Source organism: Pseudonaja textilis, chromosome 2, assembly GCF_049901715.1.
Source record: "Pseudonaja textilis isolate UNSWEBS1 chromosome 2, rPseTex1.2, whole genome shotgun sequence".
In the NCBI taxonomy this organism is placed as follows: Eukaryota; Metazoa; Chordata; class Lepidosauria; order Squamata; family Elapidae; genus Pseudonaja; species Pseudonaja textilis.
The window spans coordinates 147,067,515-147,086,142 of record NC_141991.1 but is presented as its reverse complement, the minus strand read 5'-3'; the positions used below and the strand labels follow the sequence as shown (position 1 = coordinate 147,086,142).

General features: G+C 40.1%; 1 protein-coding gene across 2 annotated transcripts in view; it reads left to right on the top strand.

The window, feature by feature from the left end:
• The window catches only part of MECP2 (methyl-CpG binding protein 2), a 92,935-nt gene that overhangs the window by 63,954 nt on the left and 10,353 nt on the right, over positions 1-18,628 (top strand). For both annotated transcript variants that reach the window (XM_026711646.2, XM_087925804.1), the window contains exon 2: positions 13,238-13,570. In XM_026711646.2, coding sequence (XP_026567431.1) covers positions 13,238-13,570 — 333 coding nt within the window. The remainder of the gene's footprint in view (positions 1-13,237; positions 13,571-18,628) is intronic.

The following is an 18,628-nucleotide window of genomic DNA, read 5'->3' as shown; positions in this document are numbered from 1 at the left end:
GCAGAGACTAAGGACCGCCCACTCTCTGGATGCTCGTTGCAGCTCACTGAGAATGGGCATATCAGGTAAGTACCAATGCACCTTTTATGGCTGTCTGACAAGCAAATTCATTCAGGAACCCAGATTCACTTAACAGCCATGTTACTAACTTAACAACTGTGGTGATTCATTTAATAATTGTGGAAAGAAAGGTCATAGAATGGGGCAAAACTCACTTAACAACTTAGCAACAGAAATTTAGGGCTCAATTGTGGTGGTGAGGACTACCTTACACAATTTAACCTTTGCCAAGGAAGCCAATTTAGAGCCATAGGAGAAGCAGTGGAAAAACTTGGATGCGGAGTCAAAAGAGGAATCCGCCTAAAGTCTCTACATAGCCACAAATGGAGTAAATCCAACCCTCTTGAACTCTATTGACCCTTATCTAACACCAAGATAGTTAGATTCTTGTGCATAGGCATTATTAATAATAAATCAGTTTAATTGGAACTTCACTTGTGATCTTGGTCTTCTATGCCTGACACAAATGTTGGTCCAATATCCTTGTTATGATTATGGTATAGATAAATTTGCAGAAGTAACTGTCAACCATTATTCAGTAATCATCCCCTTAACTCTAACTCATTCTGTAGGGAAGAAAGCATCAAACAGACAAAATTAATGGACAGAATAGATTGGTCCATGGAACTTATTGGCAGGCAAAAACCTTTTGGCGAGACTTTTTGACTGGAATTGGTTGCAATTGCTCACATTTAAGTTGGATAGAAATAGTAAATCTGCAAAAAAGTAAGATTTCATGAAAATCATGAAAAACTGATTTTAAGCAGTTCTGAATACTACTTCTGATTAGGATACAAAGCTGCTAATTGAAATGCAATGGTTGGTCAGTTATTTTGCTCCTTCTGAGCAAATAAGTTTAAAGCATCGAGACAAACATGGTGAGAAATTACAAATGTTGACTCCATAACAATGCAGTCTCTTAGCTTCCAATTTAGCTTTAACCAATTGTTAAGAATAAAAAATTAACAGTTTAAATATTTTTATGAGAAGCTTAGATTGTAGCTGTTTTGTAATTATACTTATAGGCAGTTACAGCATTAACTGGGGAGAGATGTCACTATGGCTTGAAATGGATAGGGTGAAAGATGGAGAGTCCATATTTATCTAAACTTTGGCTAACTGAATCTTTCAAGTATTATCCATTTGTGTGTCTGCCTTCCTTGCCTATTGTAAGGATCCCAGGTGTGTTGCAGACAGGTAGAGAACAATAGAATCTCTGTTTAGAAAAGCAGGTGGGAGAAACTAGGCCTACCTTGTCTCCCATTTCAGTAGCAAATTTCAATGGAAAATAGTTGGAAAGCTAGATGACTTACCAAATATTTGGGGATATATTTAGTTGCAGCTGATTAAAAAAGACCCAAATAGAGCCAAATAAGGGAATCTATTCATTTAAATCAGGGGTGTCCAACCTTGGCAATTTTAAGACTTGTGGACTTCAACTCCCAGAATTCCTCAGCCAGCTTTTCTTTTCTTTGAGTTGAAGTCCACAAGTCTTAAAGTTGCCAAGGTTGGACACCCCTGATTTAAATGATTGAGAGGTGTGTGTGCTTAATGGCTGTGGAAAAGTTAGCAGATACTCAGTAGATTGATCCAGCCTGACTCTTGTCTCTCTTTTGTAAAATAATAATTATACAGGTAAACCCTACTGGCCTGTTTAGTAATAGCTCAGAGTTACAATAGCAATGAAAAAGTTACAACTGGTCTTCACACATATGGCTGTTGCAATGTTCCTGTGGCCATGTGATCGACATTCAGGCACTTTGTAGCCATTGCACTGTCCCACAGTTACGTGATCACCATTTGCATACTTCTCAGTTGCTTCTGAAAAGTAGTGTCAGTGGAGAAGCTGACAGTAAAGTTGTAGCCATGATATTTTACTTAACTGTGGATGATTCATTTAATGACTATAGTGGAAATGAAGTTATAAGGCCTCTGTAGCCACACGTCATTTCATTTAAGCTTCACTTTATTTAGGGATGGAATTGCCAGCCCCAATTTTAGTCATTAAGCAAGTATTACCCATATTAATAATTTGAAAGGAAAAAGAAAAGAATGGTACAAAATGTAATATCTATACATAGACAAAAAATTACCAAGATTATACAGTTAATTCTCAATGTATCACATCATAGAAAATGTTAAGTTGTATTTAAGTATGTTATATTATTTTAACAATGTAAATAAGAATTTAAATCTCTATGCTTAGTGCCAAAATCTCTACTACTACTGGTACTTGTTTAAAAATACAAAAAGGGGAAAAAACGTAAAACATAATGGAAACATAGAAACAAATTAATTTCTAATTTCCCCTTTATCAAACTTCAAGATTACTTCTCATTAGTGCAGGGGTCCCCAACCCTCAGGCTATGACCCACTCCTGGGCTGTAAGCCCATTCGGAAGCTGGCCATGGAAGTGGTGAGCATGGGCAGTCTCGTGCAGCTCCATTTGTGCCCACTGCTTGTGTGAATGGATCTCTGCGCACTTGCTCACAACTTGTATGAACTGTTACCACCACCATCACCAGTCCCACAAAACTGGAAAGGTTGGGGAATGCTGCTCTAGTGATTTTATAGACATTTTTAAAAAAACGTTTGTGTGTATTTCATTACACTTTAGTCAGATCTTTTGCTTAAAAGACCATACTCTAAGGAACTTGCTACATATCTCTTGCTTCATAATATGTAATATGTATGGAAGCCAATCTTTTTGTTAGATTTCTGTTGTGAATATATGCTGTTAATTTTGGCATTACTGCATATATTCCCAAGTTCCCAGGGTGATCTGTTTGTAACTTATCTCTTTCCAAGTGTTGTACTAAATGTATTATTGCTGCCATAAACCTTAGATGGTGATTTTTTTTTGTTGATTTTTTAAAAATTATGCTTAATAAAAAAATGGTTTTATTTCAGCTTTTTAAAAAATTTCTAAAATTCTCTGAATAGTACTGTTTATTTCCTTCAAGTACATTTGAGTTTTTTTTTTTTTTTACATGTGGCAAATTATTCCTTTTATCTCATGGCATTTTCAACATTTATTAATATATGATTCGTCTATATTGGCAATTATTGATGGAGTTATATACCATCTATAAAACATCTTAAATCACTAGAACAATCTGTTGAAGCGATTGGACAGGAATTTGTCTGAAATGGTATAGGGACGTGATTGCGAACCTATGGCACGCATGGTAGAAGTGGTACGCAGAGCCATCTCTGCTGGCATGCGAGCCGTTGCCCCGGAAGAGGCCTATTGTGCCTGTGTGCACGCCTCCTGCCAGCCACCTGATTGTCAGGTGTGCTTGCGCGGGGGGGCATGGGCGGGGTTGCGCATGCATACACAGAGGCGTGCGTATGCAGAGGTGCGAAGAGGTGCATGGTGTGTATGGGGTTACATGTGTATGCGCAGGGGGCAGGGGGGTTGCACGTGCATTGCATTATGGGTGCAGTCACACATGTACGGGCATGCATGCACTTTCAGCACACGATGATGAAAAAGTTAGCCATTACTAGTAAAGGTCTCCCACTTGAGCAGTGGGTTGTTCTAAAAGACCTCCAAGGTCTCTTCCAATTCTGTTATTCTGTACTGTACTTAGAGAAATCCTCTGCCTTGTTGCCTGTTTTTTCACCTTTTTCTTTACCTCAATGAACTTTTCTTCTGAGCTGGAAAAAATTCAGTGAGCAACCAAAATAACCAGGGATTGAAGGGGGAGGCAACTCAGAGGGGGCTCATGTATGAACTAATGCATGGCATGGAGAAAGTGGATTGAGAAAACTCTCACTTTCAAAACGTTGGATTGAGGGGGTATCCTTTGAAACTGACTGGAAAATATTTAAGAGATGAAAGGAAGCACTTCTTCATGCAGGATATAATTAACCTGGAAAAAATAGTACAAAATATATTGATGGGCAAGAACGTGGAAGGCTTTTGAAGGCTTTAAAAAGGATTTGGATAAACTAATGGAGGACAGGTCTACCAGAAATTTTTTTTTAGACTTTAAGTTCTCTGGGCTGCTTTTGTTACACCAGTTCAGCAAATCCTCTACTTCCTTGCAGTAAGCACCCTCATTATCATCTTGAATAAGACCCAATACTGTTGTATGATCCACATACTTCACAAGATGGTTGGTTGCAAACCTAGCACAAGAGTCATGGGTCAACAGGATGAACAACAGCAGACTTAGGAAACAGCCCTGAGGAGGGAGAGCCTGTGCCCAAGAAAATGGTGTTAGAAATATTAGTCCCAACTCACACATACTGTGGCCTATCAATAAGAAAATCAAAAATCTAGTTGCACAAAGGACTATTAAAGCCTAAAAGGCCCAGCTTGTCTACTACGGGGGTGTCAAACTTGGAGCACGCATGCCTCCCAAGCTCCGTTTTCACTGGCAGAGGGTTGCAGGAAGCTGTGGCAGCCGAAAAGGGAGGTCCGGAGCCCGTCTCTGCTGGCAGAGCGCTTGGGCCACCATAGGCACCCCCGACCCAAGTGACATCAAGCTGACTACGCCCACCCTGACCACGCCCATCAAGGTCAAACACAATCCGGATGCGGCCCTCAGTAAAATCGAGTTTGACACCCCTGGTCTACTAGATGCTGAGGAATGGTTGTATTAAATGCCGAAATGAAATTGACAACAGCATTCACATATGAGTGTTTCTTTCCTCCAAGTGCGCCAAGCTCAGATGGAGAACATAAGAAATAGCATCCTCCGTAGAGCTATTTGCAGTTTAACAGTTTTGCCTATTTGTGAGCACTTCTCAGAAATATTTGATTGGCCACTGTGAGAAAGCACAACTTCTATAAATGAGTGGAGCCTCAAATAGTTGAGTGGAGATTAAAAAAAGGGATTATATTAACAAGTGAGTAGAATCTGTATCCACAATACAGAGAAAAGCTTTGGGTATGATGCTCTGATAGAAGAAGTTACTTATGTGCAAAAATGACTTGAAACTTATTATTGAAGCGTCCTCAAATATCATCCTTTGTATCATTATCAGCAATTTACCTTTAAACATTGAAGTTGTTTTCACCTAGAAATTAAAGAGTGCTCAAAATTCCGTCTTTGCAATCAATAGAAGAGAAATCAGAAACACATTCAAATAGTGCAGAATGAAAGATATTCTGGTTAACCTCAGTTTATTCCAATTAATATGCTCCTGTTTCAATCAGGGACAATTTGCCTGTCAAGTCAGTTTAACATAATTAAGAGAAGAACAGAATTTTAAAAAGCAACTTTCATAAAACTGCCATGCTGTATGTTTGGTCAAATAAATAAATGACTCTAACCATTTCCCCCCCTTTGGTAGCAAGTATGGATGAGCAACACTAACAATCTTAATGAAGGCCACAGAAAAGAGCAAATGTTTATTTTTTAGGAACTAGTACCCTAAGATTGACAAACCAGAAGAAGATGCAAAAGGTGTGTTAATAAAAGGGCAGAGTGTCTGTGAATGAGGTTAGGAATTTGTTTACAGTGCTAGGACTCAGCTTACAAGCCTTTCATTAAAAAGTCTTGTTATCCTCAACTGTTTTTCCCCTTATCAGCAGTAGTTTGATGGAAACATCAATATTACAACGCAATTATTTAAAAAAATGGGAAACTAATATAGTGCATATTACACAGAGATCTACAATTAAATCCTGATTATTCTGTAATCACCCTGTGGCTAAATCTATTCCAGTCATTAAGGCATATTGTGAGGTAATAAAGAAACTGCATTTACAGTTTTATATAACTCCACTATCACAAATTGAACTCTGACTTTAGCTATTGTTTGGAAAGATAAACCACTCAAATAGCAGAGTGAGCCATAGAAATGTCTGTGAAGATTTTCAGTCATCCAGGTCATGGTTGTCCCAAAGGTGCTTTTTCAAAAGGCAACTGGACTTTTTTTTTCCTTGGAGAAGCTTCTTAAAGAGAAGCAAAATGTCTTCAAGGAAAAACAAAGTCCAATTGCCTTTTGAAAAAGCATCTTTGGGAAGAGTCATAGAAACTTCAGATATGTTTTTGTATCTCTACTGCCTGAAAGAAATGAGAATAAATATATGGGTATGAGGCAGCTGTGCCTTGTTCTTGTAATTGTTCTTAAACAATACATTACAGGTAGTCCTTGATTTACGACTGCAAAATTTGAGCCCCAAATTTCTGTTGCTAGGCATGACAGTTGTTAAGTGAATTTTGGCCCATTTTATGACCTTTCTTGCCAAAGTTGTTAAGCAAATCACTGCAGTTAGTAACATGGTTGCTAAGTGAATCTGTCAGAAAGTTGCAAAAGGTGATCACATGACCCTGGGACATTGCAACTGATATAAATACATGGCAACTGCCAAGTATTCAAATTTTGATCACATGACCATAGAGATGTGGTAACAGGTATAACTGTTAGGAATGATAATAAGTCACTTTTTTTCAGTGTCGTTTTAACTTGGGTGGTGATTGTAAGTTGAGGATTAACTATATACAGTCTGAAAAACTTTTCTTTCTTAAGTTTAGACATGGTATTTTTTAATTTATCTGTCAATCCTGTGTGCTTTATGACTTAGCGTCTGATTTGAAGGAATTATAATTAAGACAAGTAAAGTGTATCTTCTGAAGCTCAGAATGATGCCAGAAAGTCATTTATAATATGGATGCTTGTAGCATGCTTCTTTATTTTACATTCTTCTTTTCTTTCAAAAAGTGATGGTATTTCTATTTTATATGCAGGAATAATTATATATAACAGTGTTCCCCAATTGTACTGTATTTCTACATGAGATGCAGAGAATAGAAGGTGAATCCATTAATCAGAACAGTGACTTTCAACTATATTATAAGAGTCATAGCTTTGCTGGCAGTTTTCCTTGCTTGAACATGTTCTGAATGAAAACATGAAACAAGAAACCCTCAGATGTATTTACACTTTTGGAGGATAACATGTGAATTAGGTCCTGTTTTTCTGGCTTTTTATCTGTATAGTTGGGAACCCACTTCTTTTAACCCAGTTCCCATATTTTATAAGTCCTTTTATAAGCCCTTCCTTCCTTCCTTCCTCCCTCCCTCTAAAAAAAACAACCGAAAAGAAAAAGTGTTCTACGGTTTATAGTTTTTGTTTGGACCTGATAATTCACTTAAAAATGAATGGGAGAAGAACATGCCCCCCTCCCCTGTCTTTGTCATTGTACTTTGGGCCTGAATAAATACTATAATGTTGCCTAGGAAAAAGAATTGTTTCTTTATGACTTCAGTACCATCTTGTGGTATAAAAAGTGAAGTGCAGGTATTTAGGGAAAAAAGGTTATCGTTTCCAGAATAAGATTCTTCCCATTCACTAGCAAGGTTGTTCAGTGTTTATTTACTGTACAGGTAGTCCTCAAATTATGACCACAGCTGAGCCCAACATTTCTGTTGCTAAGTGATTCATTTATTAAGTGAATGTTGCCCCATTTTATGACTTTTCTTGCCACAGTTGTTAAGTTAATCACTGCATGTGTTAAGTTAGTAAAGTGGTTGTTAAATGAATCTGGCTTCCCTATTGACTTTGCTTGTCAGAAGGTCACAAAAGGTGATCATATGACCCCAGGACACTCCAACCGTCATAAATATGAGTTAGTTGCCAAGTGCCTGAATTTTGATTACGTGACCAAGGGCTGCAACGGTCATAAGTGTGAAAAACTATCATGTCACTTTTTTCAGTGCCACTGTAACTTCAAGTGGTCACTAAGTGAACTCAGGAATGTAAGCAAACGTATGTGTCCCAGGATAATATCAGATCCAATCTGGGTCAGACAGTGGGACCAAAGGTTCGGACTTGGAAGCTAGAGCCCATCCCCAGGGAACTTCTCTCTTAACAGTGTGTGTGCTTTAGGCTGCTTTACTCAAGTACCTTACTGAAAATTGAGGACATTTATATAAAGTAGTCCCAATTTATAGAGATATAAGATAAGGTTGGATATTAGCTCCTTTACTTTTTAACCTGTATTTAAATCCAATAATTCAAGCACTTGCTCTTTCAGCCCATTGTCTACATATTTTAGCTGACTGTGTAATTCGAGCATTACTGTAAGCCAATGAGGTACTTATATCTATTTCACAGTTGGGAATGAAAAAAGCTCTTAGGGCATTAGTTTTATTCTTTACAAAAGCTACCATTAAATATCAGAAAATCAAAGTTTTAGTATTTGTCCAATATTATTATCAAAATCACAAATGGCAAATGAATGGGATTCAGATTAAACAGATACATATCTTGGAGTGCGGGTCCCTTGATATATCGTTATTTATTGATTGATTGATTGATTGGACAGTTGTCACACAACGTATCTTTACATTATAAGATTGGGTTCTGATAATGCTAGAACTGTCCTCAAAGAACCAATTTTATATAGAAAATCCAAACAAATTTAAGCAAGATGCTGCACCCCAATATTTATCATATTCTTCCAAAGAGGTTTGCTCCAGTCTCCTATTTGTCATCAATTACAATTCTGAAATATTGTAAGGCCTTCAACTAGCCATTCAGTGCCCTCAGCAGACCATTTTGGATATTTTAAGGGTACTCCTATGTATCTTTGGTTACATTCCTGTTGAGATGGCTCAATAGAAACTAAGCCACGTGCTGTTGTGCTGTTCCTTGTTTAAGGACTCCAGACAGAATTTCATTTATCTAATGTTGAAGACACTTCTGCATAGGGAATGTGATTTCCACTTAATGTTGCTACTTTCAGACAACTCAAAATAATTTTCTCTATAAGTATCCCTTTTTTGTGCTACCATCTGTACAATACTCTGCACTATTAATTAAGCTTGGAATCTCATATACTAATATTTTATTACTTTATTGTATCTCTTCTTAGTCCATTTTAGATCCTATTATACATATAATTTTCTGTTTTGTGTTGGGTATATAACAGTTCTACTGTTAGATATTTTATTGTATCTGGTCTTAGAACTATAATAAACTCATTTGATTTGTAATATTGAGCCATAATTGAGTTTAACAGTATAGGTGACTTCTGTTGTTTTTTTCAGCTGAAATCCTTACCTTTCAGCAGTACTTAAATTTTGTTTAAGACAAAATTAAGATGTTTACCTCAGTCTGTGCTTTATTCAACTTAACTATCCCAAGGTGAGAGGTTACTTCTAGGTGTAACTTGATCAATCATCTCATCCTGAAAAGTAGGGCTGTCAAACTCCTGGCTACGGGCTGGATGCGTTGTGCACTGGCAATGCCCCTGCCCAGTTTAGTGATAGAAAATAAGTCCCAATACATCACATGATGCCACCATGACAATGTGAGTTTGATATCCCTGCTGTAAAGAGATAAAGAGGGAGTTAGCAGGCAAACATTGCATGTGCATGTGTATTGGAATGATTGGTAAAGTGTCTGGTTTACAAAATTTATAATGGATAAAGAAAAACTTACCTACCACTGAATTTTAGAGGGCTAGTGCAATGTATTGTTTAACATATATATTTGAATAATATTCATATTAGATAAGTATAGATAGAATTATAACTGTTTACTGTGGAAATCATTTATCAACATTTTCTTTGTCATATTTTTTACTTTTTAAGCATTTTTGTTATTAATTAAGCAATAAAAATATTTTTTGAAAGTTGGTATTCAGCTACATATATATTAAACTGTTTCAGTTGTTGCTAAAGCTTATTTTTAAACAAATGGTTGTTGTTCCTGAAACAATTTTCAACATAATCTGATTTTCCTATGCGCTTCCATTAAGAATTTAGAATCATAGACCTGAAATCTTTGAAGTGATTAAATAAAATGGCTTTCACATTTGATGAAATCTGAAGAATGAGACTGTAATCTAGCCAAATAAGAAGCTGCTAACTATTAAGAGTTACGTATGTGGAAGAAAGACAAAGCATACATGACTAAATAAACACATGTCATATCAAGGAGTTAGCAATTTCTCCCAAAAGGTTCTTATTCTTGATTGCATAAGGGTTCTTGTTGTTTTTGTGTTATTTTTCATCATTTATCAAAGCCAGAGCTTTGCTAATACTGTAAAAACCTGCCATAATCCACACCTGATGCACACATTTTCTTTTAAGTAAAAATGTAAGCGCTTTGGAAGATGCCATTACCATAACTCAGGGAGAAATTCATGGAAGTTAATCTGAAATTCTCTAGTTGTGTGACTAGCCAAATTCCTTTAAAGCACCTATGCATGGTGAATAATAAGATGGGAAGAGGAAAAACTGTATTTCAATTGATGTTGGGATGTCAGGATAAACATTGGTTTGGGATAGCAAGTGTGGCTGGGGATGGCTTTATTTTACATTTTATATTCATTTTTATGTTTTATTTCTTCTTAAGACATCTTAAGATAATTTGAAGTTCCATTGTAGCAATTGTTTGACATGAAGCACTAGATTAGAAACTACTGACGTCCAGCTTTAAGGTGAGTAGTTTCCAGTCTAGTGCTTCATGTCAAACAATTGTTACAATGGAACTTAAAATTATTTGAAAAGCCATGGTTAATTAAAATCTTTGTCCAATTAACAATGAGTCATTTATTATCATTCATCAACAGTTAAGATAAATTCTTAACACTTAGTAAAGTATTTCTTCATGTATAATACAATCATATAATATTACTTATCATGGCCATATGATCAGGATCTAGGTGCTTGGCAACTTGTTTGTACATAAACTGCTTTCAAAGTGCCCTGCAATCACATGGTTATTAAAAATTTGAATATTTGATATTGCCCAAACAATTGTTTGAGAAAAAATATATGATAAGTGTCTTACAACCTAGAACTTATAAATAAAATCTCTATAGTCTATTGGACCTATTAAAAGAGAGTTTAGAAAAGATAGGATCACATTCTTTCTGTGCTGGAGACATTAATAAATTTTAAGAATTTATAATATATGTAACAGTTGGCTCCACTTGTAATTCCTATTAGATGGATCAGAATTGGATTATCATGGTGAATTGGGCTCTTGGAAGGCAGTTAAAGGTGAAAGATGCTAATATTTTATTCGGCTATATCTGGAATTTCTAAATATATGAAGAACATTGGATATATCAAGCTTGGACTGTTGCAAAAACGTCATAGAAGTATAATGCTGGGTGGGACAAAAGGTCCAAAATTTTAAAATCAATATTTTGCAATGTGCTCGAAAACCATTTAAACTATGTATGAGAGGTGGTTATCTAATTGCTTCTTAAAAGACTAGAGACAGAAAGCTCTTCATAGTAGTCCATAAATGCTTATGAAAGAATACATGTTGGTCTAGAGCAGGGATCCCCAGCCCCCAGTCCATGGACCAGCACCAGTCTGTAGCATACCAGAAACCAGTCTGTGCAAACAAGCAAAGTCCCACCTATGGGGTGGAGGCAGCACACAAAACCATGCCCCCTCTGGTCTGCGGAAAAAAACCTCTCTCCACAGAACCGGTCCTTGGTGTCCAAAAAGTTGGGGGCCACTGGTGTAGAGGCACCAGGTTAGAAAGCTGAAATCTATGAGTTCTAGTTCTGCCTCACCATGAAAGCCAGCTCTGTACACTTGGGCTAATCACTCTTTCTCCACCCAACTTACCTCATAGGGTTGTTGTGGGAAAATATGATAGGAGAAAGATGTGTTGCATATGTTTGCCTCCTTAAGTTATTTGTAAAAATAATACAGGTGGGATAATAATTAATTAAATGTTAGTGCTTATTCGGTTGGCTTAACAAAATTTGTCAACTTGCAGCTCTTGAACTGAAGAAGAAACAAGGTCAGCCAATATTCTACATAATATGCTTATATTGCTATTTAGGTTACACACATTACAAACCAATAACATATTTTAAAAATGTTAATAATCAGCATTATATGTTACTCTGCTACATTGTCAAAAAAAACATTTTGAAAGAAAGCAGTGGCTACATAATTTTGTCCATGTAATATTCAGGAATTGAGGTCAGCTTCATCATTACCAGACTTGGAACATAATGCTCTCTAGAATTATATGACATTTCCTATCAGTTGGAGAAAGCTGACATAATGTATTATTTTCTTTTTCATTACAGACTGTTATGGCAATAAATAGTATCTATGCCACAGCTGGAAGATAGAATGTTGTGAAGTATCATGAATCTATATTCAATAAAAATGGAGTAATATGTGCTTTGAGATCCAGTTTGGTGTAGTGGTTAAAGCATCAGATTAGAAACCAGGAGGCTGTGTGTTCTTGTCCCACTCTAGGCATAAACCTAGCTAAGAGAGCTTGGGCTAGTTACACACTTAGACCTAGGAAGAAGGCAAGGGCAAATCACTTTTTAAAAAAATTGCCAAGAAAACTGCATGGATGTGTCCAGGTAGTCTCCGAGACATAATTGAATGGAAGCGAAAAAAGTGTATTTTTACATAGAATCTAAAACCTGACTGGGTTACATGTTGTAATATTGCTCCATATGAAATTAATTTCTGGCTTCCTCTGTTTTGATTAAACCAGCTGTAGAATTATAAAACCTGTCTGAGTTGGAGCTGTTTAGGGAAGATATTTCTGGAATACGCACATAGAAAAATATAGTTATGTTCGTATGTGATCTCTGAGAGATGTTTAACGATCAAAAAGAACACAGCAGATTGTTGTAGTCCTACAGAGCTGTGGCACCACTGAATCAAATGTATTTCTCTGCTATTGCCAAAAGTATGCAACACACTTGTTTTTTTTATTCTTCCTAGCCCGATAAAGTATTGGAAAAAAAATGATTACCAATGGATAGATAGATCCTCAGAAACTTAAAGGAATGGGACCAAATTTATATGAAAGGAGAAGTCTGCAAAATAAAATACAAACATTTCAAATTTGAAAATGTACCACCTGAGGCCAGAGACTGTAGACAAGAAAACCCAGAAAAGTTCTTCCATTGCATCTTTGTATCAAAGAGAGATAGGCAACAGTTGCATTCAAACCCCTTCCACCTTTTTGTCACATGGCTCAAAACAACTATCATTTAAGGGATTGGAAAGAATTTCAAAAGTCACACATTGCGTTTCCTTCTTCCTAATTAAATCGTCCCAAAAATAACATTCTAAAAGTATACTATATATGTACGTCAAAGAGAATTTATGAATGTGACTTTGGCTGTAGGGGAGTTCTTATTCCACCTATCAGTCCTGATAATATATTGTACAATATGCTAAACATTCAAGATCTTTTTTTCTCTCTATTCCAGGGAAGAAAAGTCTGAGGACCAGGATTTACAGGGTCTAAAGGACAAATCCTCCAAATCTAAAAAAGTCAAGAAAGAGAGGAAAGAAGAAAAGGAACATGAGCATGCCCAGCCATCTGTGGAGCCAGCTGAGGCAGGCAAGGCAGAAATGTCGGAAGGAGCTGGAACTGCTCCAGCTGTACCTGAAGCCTCTGCATCTCCAAAACAGCGCCGTTCTGTCATCCGAGATCGTGGTCCCATGTATGATGATCCCACTTTGCCTGAGGGCTGGACTCGCAAACTCAAGCAGAGAAAATCTGGGCGCTCAGCGGGGAAGTATGACGTCTATCTTATCAAGTGAGTGACAATGGCCCTTGTATATTTGTAGTATATTGCTCTCATGCGCTGTTCTGCAAAACTCAAAAGGGAAAATGTGCTTACTACATTCTGGTCTAAGAGCTTCTTTCGATTTGGATTCAGCAGTGGAGTATATGAGAGAGAATATATTTGAGTATGTTCTACGTTCTTGTGAAATTATAACCAGCCTTCGTATTTTCTGGGATTTAGGAGATTATAGCTCTCACTGATTTTCTGCATGTTAAGTCTGCTCTTTTTATTTTATCATTATATTGACTTTATTTATCATATTTTGTTTTTTTTATATATTGTATTGTGTAGGTTTTTGTGCACAATTTCATTCTAAGTTTTAGACTTCTCTTTGATTTTGGACAGCAGGCCTTATTCTGAAAATAGAACAATACACTAGTCTGAAAATGACCTAGCCAATATGCTAATTGCTTATTTGGACCAATGGTCATTTCAGAGATATTTTCTTACCTAAATGGAGAAACAGAATGACCACTGGTAGGAAAAAAAATGGTTGGGAGCAAAAACAATTTCCAACTTTTTGTTGGCTTTGCTATTCTCCTCCATGCTGCATCGAGAGCCCAGGATGGGTTGACTCCTTCCTATGATGTCATAGCTGAGTCTGTACTAAGATATAAAAGCCAGCCCCTGGAAGAGACCCCAGCTATTGACTCAGCTCCTTTCAGTCAGTAGCTGTGTCTCTGAAAGCGTTCTGTTAGATAACACTCACCAGCGATCTTCAGTGCCGTTTTTCCTCATTTCAAGCAAGGTTGGGAGCAGCGTTGCCAGAGCGCTGTTCAGGCAAGTTGGGCAGCGTCTGTAGACCTCCCCCACGCCTGCGGTTTGAGCAGTCATAAAAAGCGATCGGCAAACCGATAACAGCTTTAGCTAGCTGAGGTTCTGTAGATAGCACTCACCAGCAATCTTCAGTACCTTTTCTCCCATGAGCTGTTCAGAGCATCCAGAAGTGGGAGGTGCTTCAGTCTCTTCTGGAAAGAGAAAGAGAAACGACCTGTGAGAAAGGAGAAAGGACCTGTGCGTGTTTCATGCGGACAAAGTGATTCTCCGATTGGATCCATCCTTCACTCCTAAAGTAAATTCAGCCTTCCACAGAGCGCAGGAGTTGGTGCTTCCAAATTTTTCTCCGAAACCATCTGATAGACTGGAGCATCAATGGCATCGACTTGACATTCGAAGGGCGTTAAGCATCTATCTAGACTGCACGGCGGCATTTCGAAAATCTGAGGCTCTATTCCTATCCTTCAACCCATCCACTTTAGGGCAAAAGGTGTCGTCGCCAACCATCGGTAGATGGTTGAGAGCCACCATAGCTAAAAGTTACGAATGCCAGTCCATCTCAGTTCCTAAGGGCATTGCAGCCCACTCAACAAGGAGTGCGGCAATATCAGCAGCATGGGCCACACGGGCTTCCATAGATTAAATTTGCAGAGCGGCAACTTGGGCTTCACCATCACTCTTTGTCAGAAATTATAAAATTGATGTCTATGCCTCAGCGGACGCTTCATTTGGCAGAAGAGTCCTGCAGAGGTTCCACAGAGTTTAGGAGTGGATTTCGATCCAGACGGAGTCCCTCCCTAAGGACAGGCCATGCTTTGGTATGTCCCACTTCTGGATGCTCTGAACAGCTCATGGGAGAAAAGGTGTTGGTACTTACCTGATACGCCTGTTCTCTGTGAGCTATGAAGAACATCCAGCCCCACCCATTTCTTTCCGTCTGGTGGGGTTCCGTTCCAGTCAGGGATCTAGATTAGGTGATGAGTCCCGGACTTTGGCACTCAGTCTTCGCAAAACTGGGGGACGCTGAGGAGGTGTCCCGTGGAGGAGGAGGAGCATCCCGGAGTTTGAAGCCCAGCCTTTCCAGAAGAGACTGAAGCACCTCCCACTTCTGGATGCTCTTCACAGCTCACAGAGAACGGGCATATCAGGTAAGTAGCAACGCCCTTTTTCCTCGCTTCAGCAGCTCCCAGGATCTGGGCAGCTGCTCTTCCAGGAGAGCAGGGCTCTCTCTCTCCTGCAGCGTTGAGAGGCAGTTCAACAGAACTATTCAACAGAAGGGAGTGCAACTACAGCATGTTTCAGATCATACCTTTGGGCCCCAGCGAAGCCCTCCCAGGGGAGGAGAAGTTATCTATGAGCCTGTCTCCTGAGGCTTTTGCAGTACAATGATCTTCAGGATCTAAGCCGATCTGGGCCTTATTTCCAATAGGCTTCTGGGCCCTGTGCTCCTCCCCCTCCCTCCAGGCCTCGAACCTCTTCTCAATCTAGGCCTGAAGCTACCTTCACTCCCTCAGCAGTGGGCCTTCGGCCTTCTGCCCCTACCTTTGAGCATAGACCAGGGGATATCCAAAATGTTGTCTCTTTGGCCATTAGGCAGGGATTGGCTGAAGGCTTCAAGCAAATCTTTCGACCTCCGGAAAGGGTTCAGGCCCTTCTCCCTTCTCAATCTATAAGTTGCCTCATCATCCTGATTTACAGAGGCCGCAGGACCTCAGGGTCCATTCTTCTCAACCAGAATGGGAGGAGGTTGATGCGGAGGGAAGGGCTTCACCATCTGAACACAGTTACTCCTCTCGTTCAGAACGTGAAGAGGGCGAGACCTTTGACCAAAATCTTTCAGAGGAAGAGAACTCTCGCCCAGAGCAGACATCCTCTGCATTGGTCTTCAGTCCTTCTCTCTTCAGGCCATTACCCAGCATGGCCTTGGTCACTGCCAAGCTGTCACCAGAGGAAGTGGCTCCCGAGCCACAAGGAATTCCCTCTAGCCAGGGAGACTCATTCTTTTCCAAGCCTGTAGTGCAGGCAGGTGTTTTGCCTTCTCCCACTTCGTTCCTGGATATGGTCAAGGAACAGTGCGCTTCCCCTTCGGCAGGTCCTCGCCCATCTTCTCTAGATAAGCGTTTCTACAACATCAGCACAGCCCTGGACAATTCCTTGGCAGTGCCTTCTGTTGACATTCCGGTTCTGGCCTCATTCCCATTTTCTGGTACTCTCACGTGGGCATCCATATGGTGGCTGCACCAACTCCAGATTAGATTGCCTACATCTGACCTTCGGTCTCACCAAGGCCTTAATAAGATTATCGCAGCGGCGGAATTCACTGCAGATGCCACTCTCGATTCCGCCAAATTTGCATCTAGGGCCATGGCATCTTCAGTAGCAGCAAGAAGACTGTTATGGCTCAGAAATTGGCAGGCGGAGTCACGCCGTAAATGGAAGCTGGTTTCAGTTCCATTCGCGGGCGATAAGCTTTTTGGCGATGCTCTGGAACCTTATCTCATCGAAACCAGAGATAAACGTAAAATTCTTTCTTCCTCTGGGAAGAGAGCTTACTATCGCCCAGCTCCTTATACTGGTAAACAGCCCTTTCGGGAGGGTGGGGGGTCGTTCCTGCCGTCGCTCTAAGCAATCCCTCGTTCTTCCCACCCATCAGAGGTTGCCTAGCCTTCTTTGCCTCCAAATGGGAGGAGTCAACGGCAGATGCCTGCATGCTCAGCACTATTAGGTCAGGATTACAATTGGACTTCCTAATGCACCCCCCTTAAAAAAAAATAATAATCTGTCCTGTCTCTCGGCACATTTCAAGGCAAGACCTCATGAATCAGGCCATTCAACTCCTTCTTGAAATCCGAGCTATTCAAACCTGTCCCCCCCTCTCAATGGGGATGTGGGCTTTATTCTCGCCTTTCATCGTTCCTAAAGCCTCGGGGTATAGCGAACCATCCTGGATCTAAAATTTCTCAACCAATTTGTAAAATACAGGCTATTTAAAATGCAGACTCTGCATTCTATTTTAGAGAGTGTTCGGGAGGGCAATCTCCTCTCTTCCACTGATCTCATGGAGGCTTACCTCCACATCCCTATTTGGCCTCATCATTGCCAGTTTTTCCGTTTCTGTTATCAGAATATCCATTACCAGTATCGAGCACTTCCCTTTGGCCTCTCATCGGCTTCAAGGGTCTTCACAAAGGTTCTGGCAGCATTAATGGCATCTCTGCTTTCTGTTCCAGTGAGGATCCAATGCTACTTGGATAACATTTTGATTCTGTCCTCCTTCATCCATGCAGCCCATCAGGATCTGCAAATTATCCTGTCATATCTCCAGAGCCACGGATTTTTCCACTCCTGTCCACTCTAATGGTTCCTGCTTCCCTACCAACGAACAGGAACCAGCCATTCATCAAGGTCCCGCTCCCGCCACAAATCCGGAGATCTCTCAATTGGTGGTGTTCCCCGTTAATCTGGAAGGGACTTCTTTTCAGGGTCCCAGACAGGCTAGTGATAACCACCAATGCCAACCTCCTGGGCTGGGGTTCCCATATGCAGGGCCAGATTGCTCAGGACCTTGGTCCAGGTCAGGGCAGACCCTTTCCATAAATTGGCTAGAGCTCAGAGCCATTTTCTAGCTCTCAAGCATTTCAGGCAGTCAATGACCGGCTCTCATGTTCTAGTCCTTATGGACAACATGGCTGCCATGGCTCATGTCAACTGGTGGGGGGGGGGTCGCAACGAGGTCCAGAGCCCTCATGGGAGAGGCTCTACGGTTGGGGTTATGGGCAGAGCAACACCTGTTGTCAATCTTGGCGGACCTCTTCTCCGGGATCAACAACTCCCAGGCCAACTAGCTCAGCAGGAGCCTAGTCGACCAGGCAGAATGGTCTATTCCTCCTTCTCTATTCAGGGATCTTTCCCTCAGATTCGGAATGCCGGAGGTGGATCTTCTCAACTCCTCAAATTGCCCAGGTCACCAGATTCTTTACCAGGTTTCCTTGCCAGGAAGTGGAGGGGACCAATGCCCTTCGGTGCAGATGGCCCAAAAGTCTCCTCTATGCCTTTCCCCCGCTCCCATCATTCTGGCAGTAATTCAGAAGATGTTGGTGGAGCCCCTCCTCCTGGCACCCTATTGGCCAAGGACGCCCTGGTTTGCGGACCTGGTCAACCTGTCGGTGGCTTCTCCTTGGAGGATCCCAGCCCATCTAATCTCCCTTCATCAGGGGATTCTACTCCACCCGGAGCCCCAGTGGCTCAAGC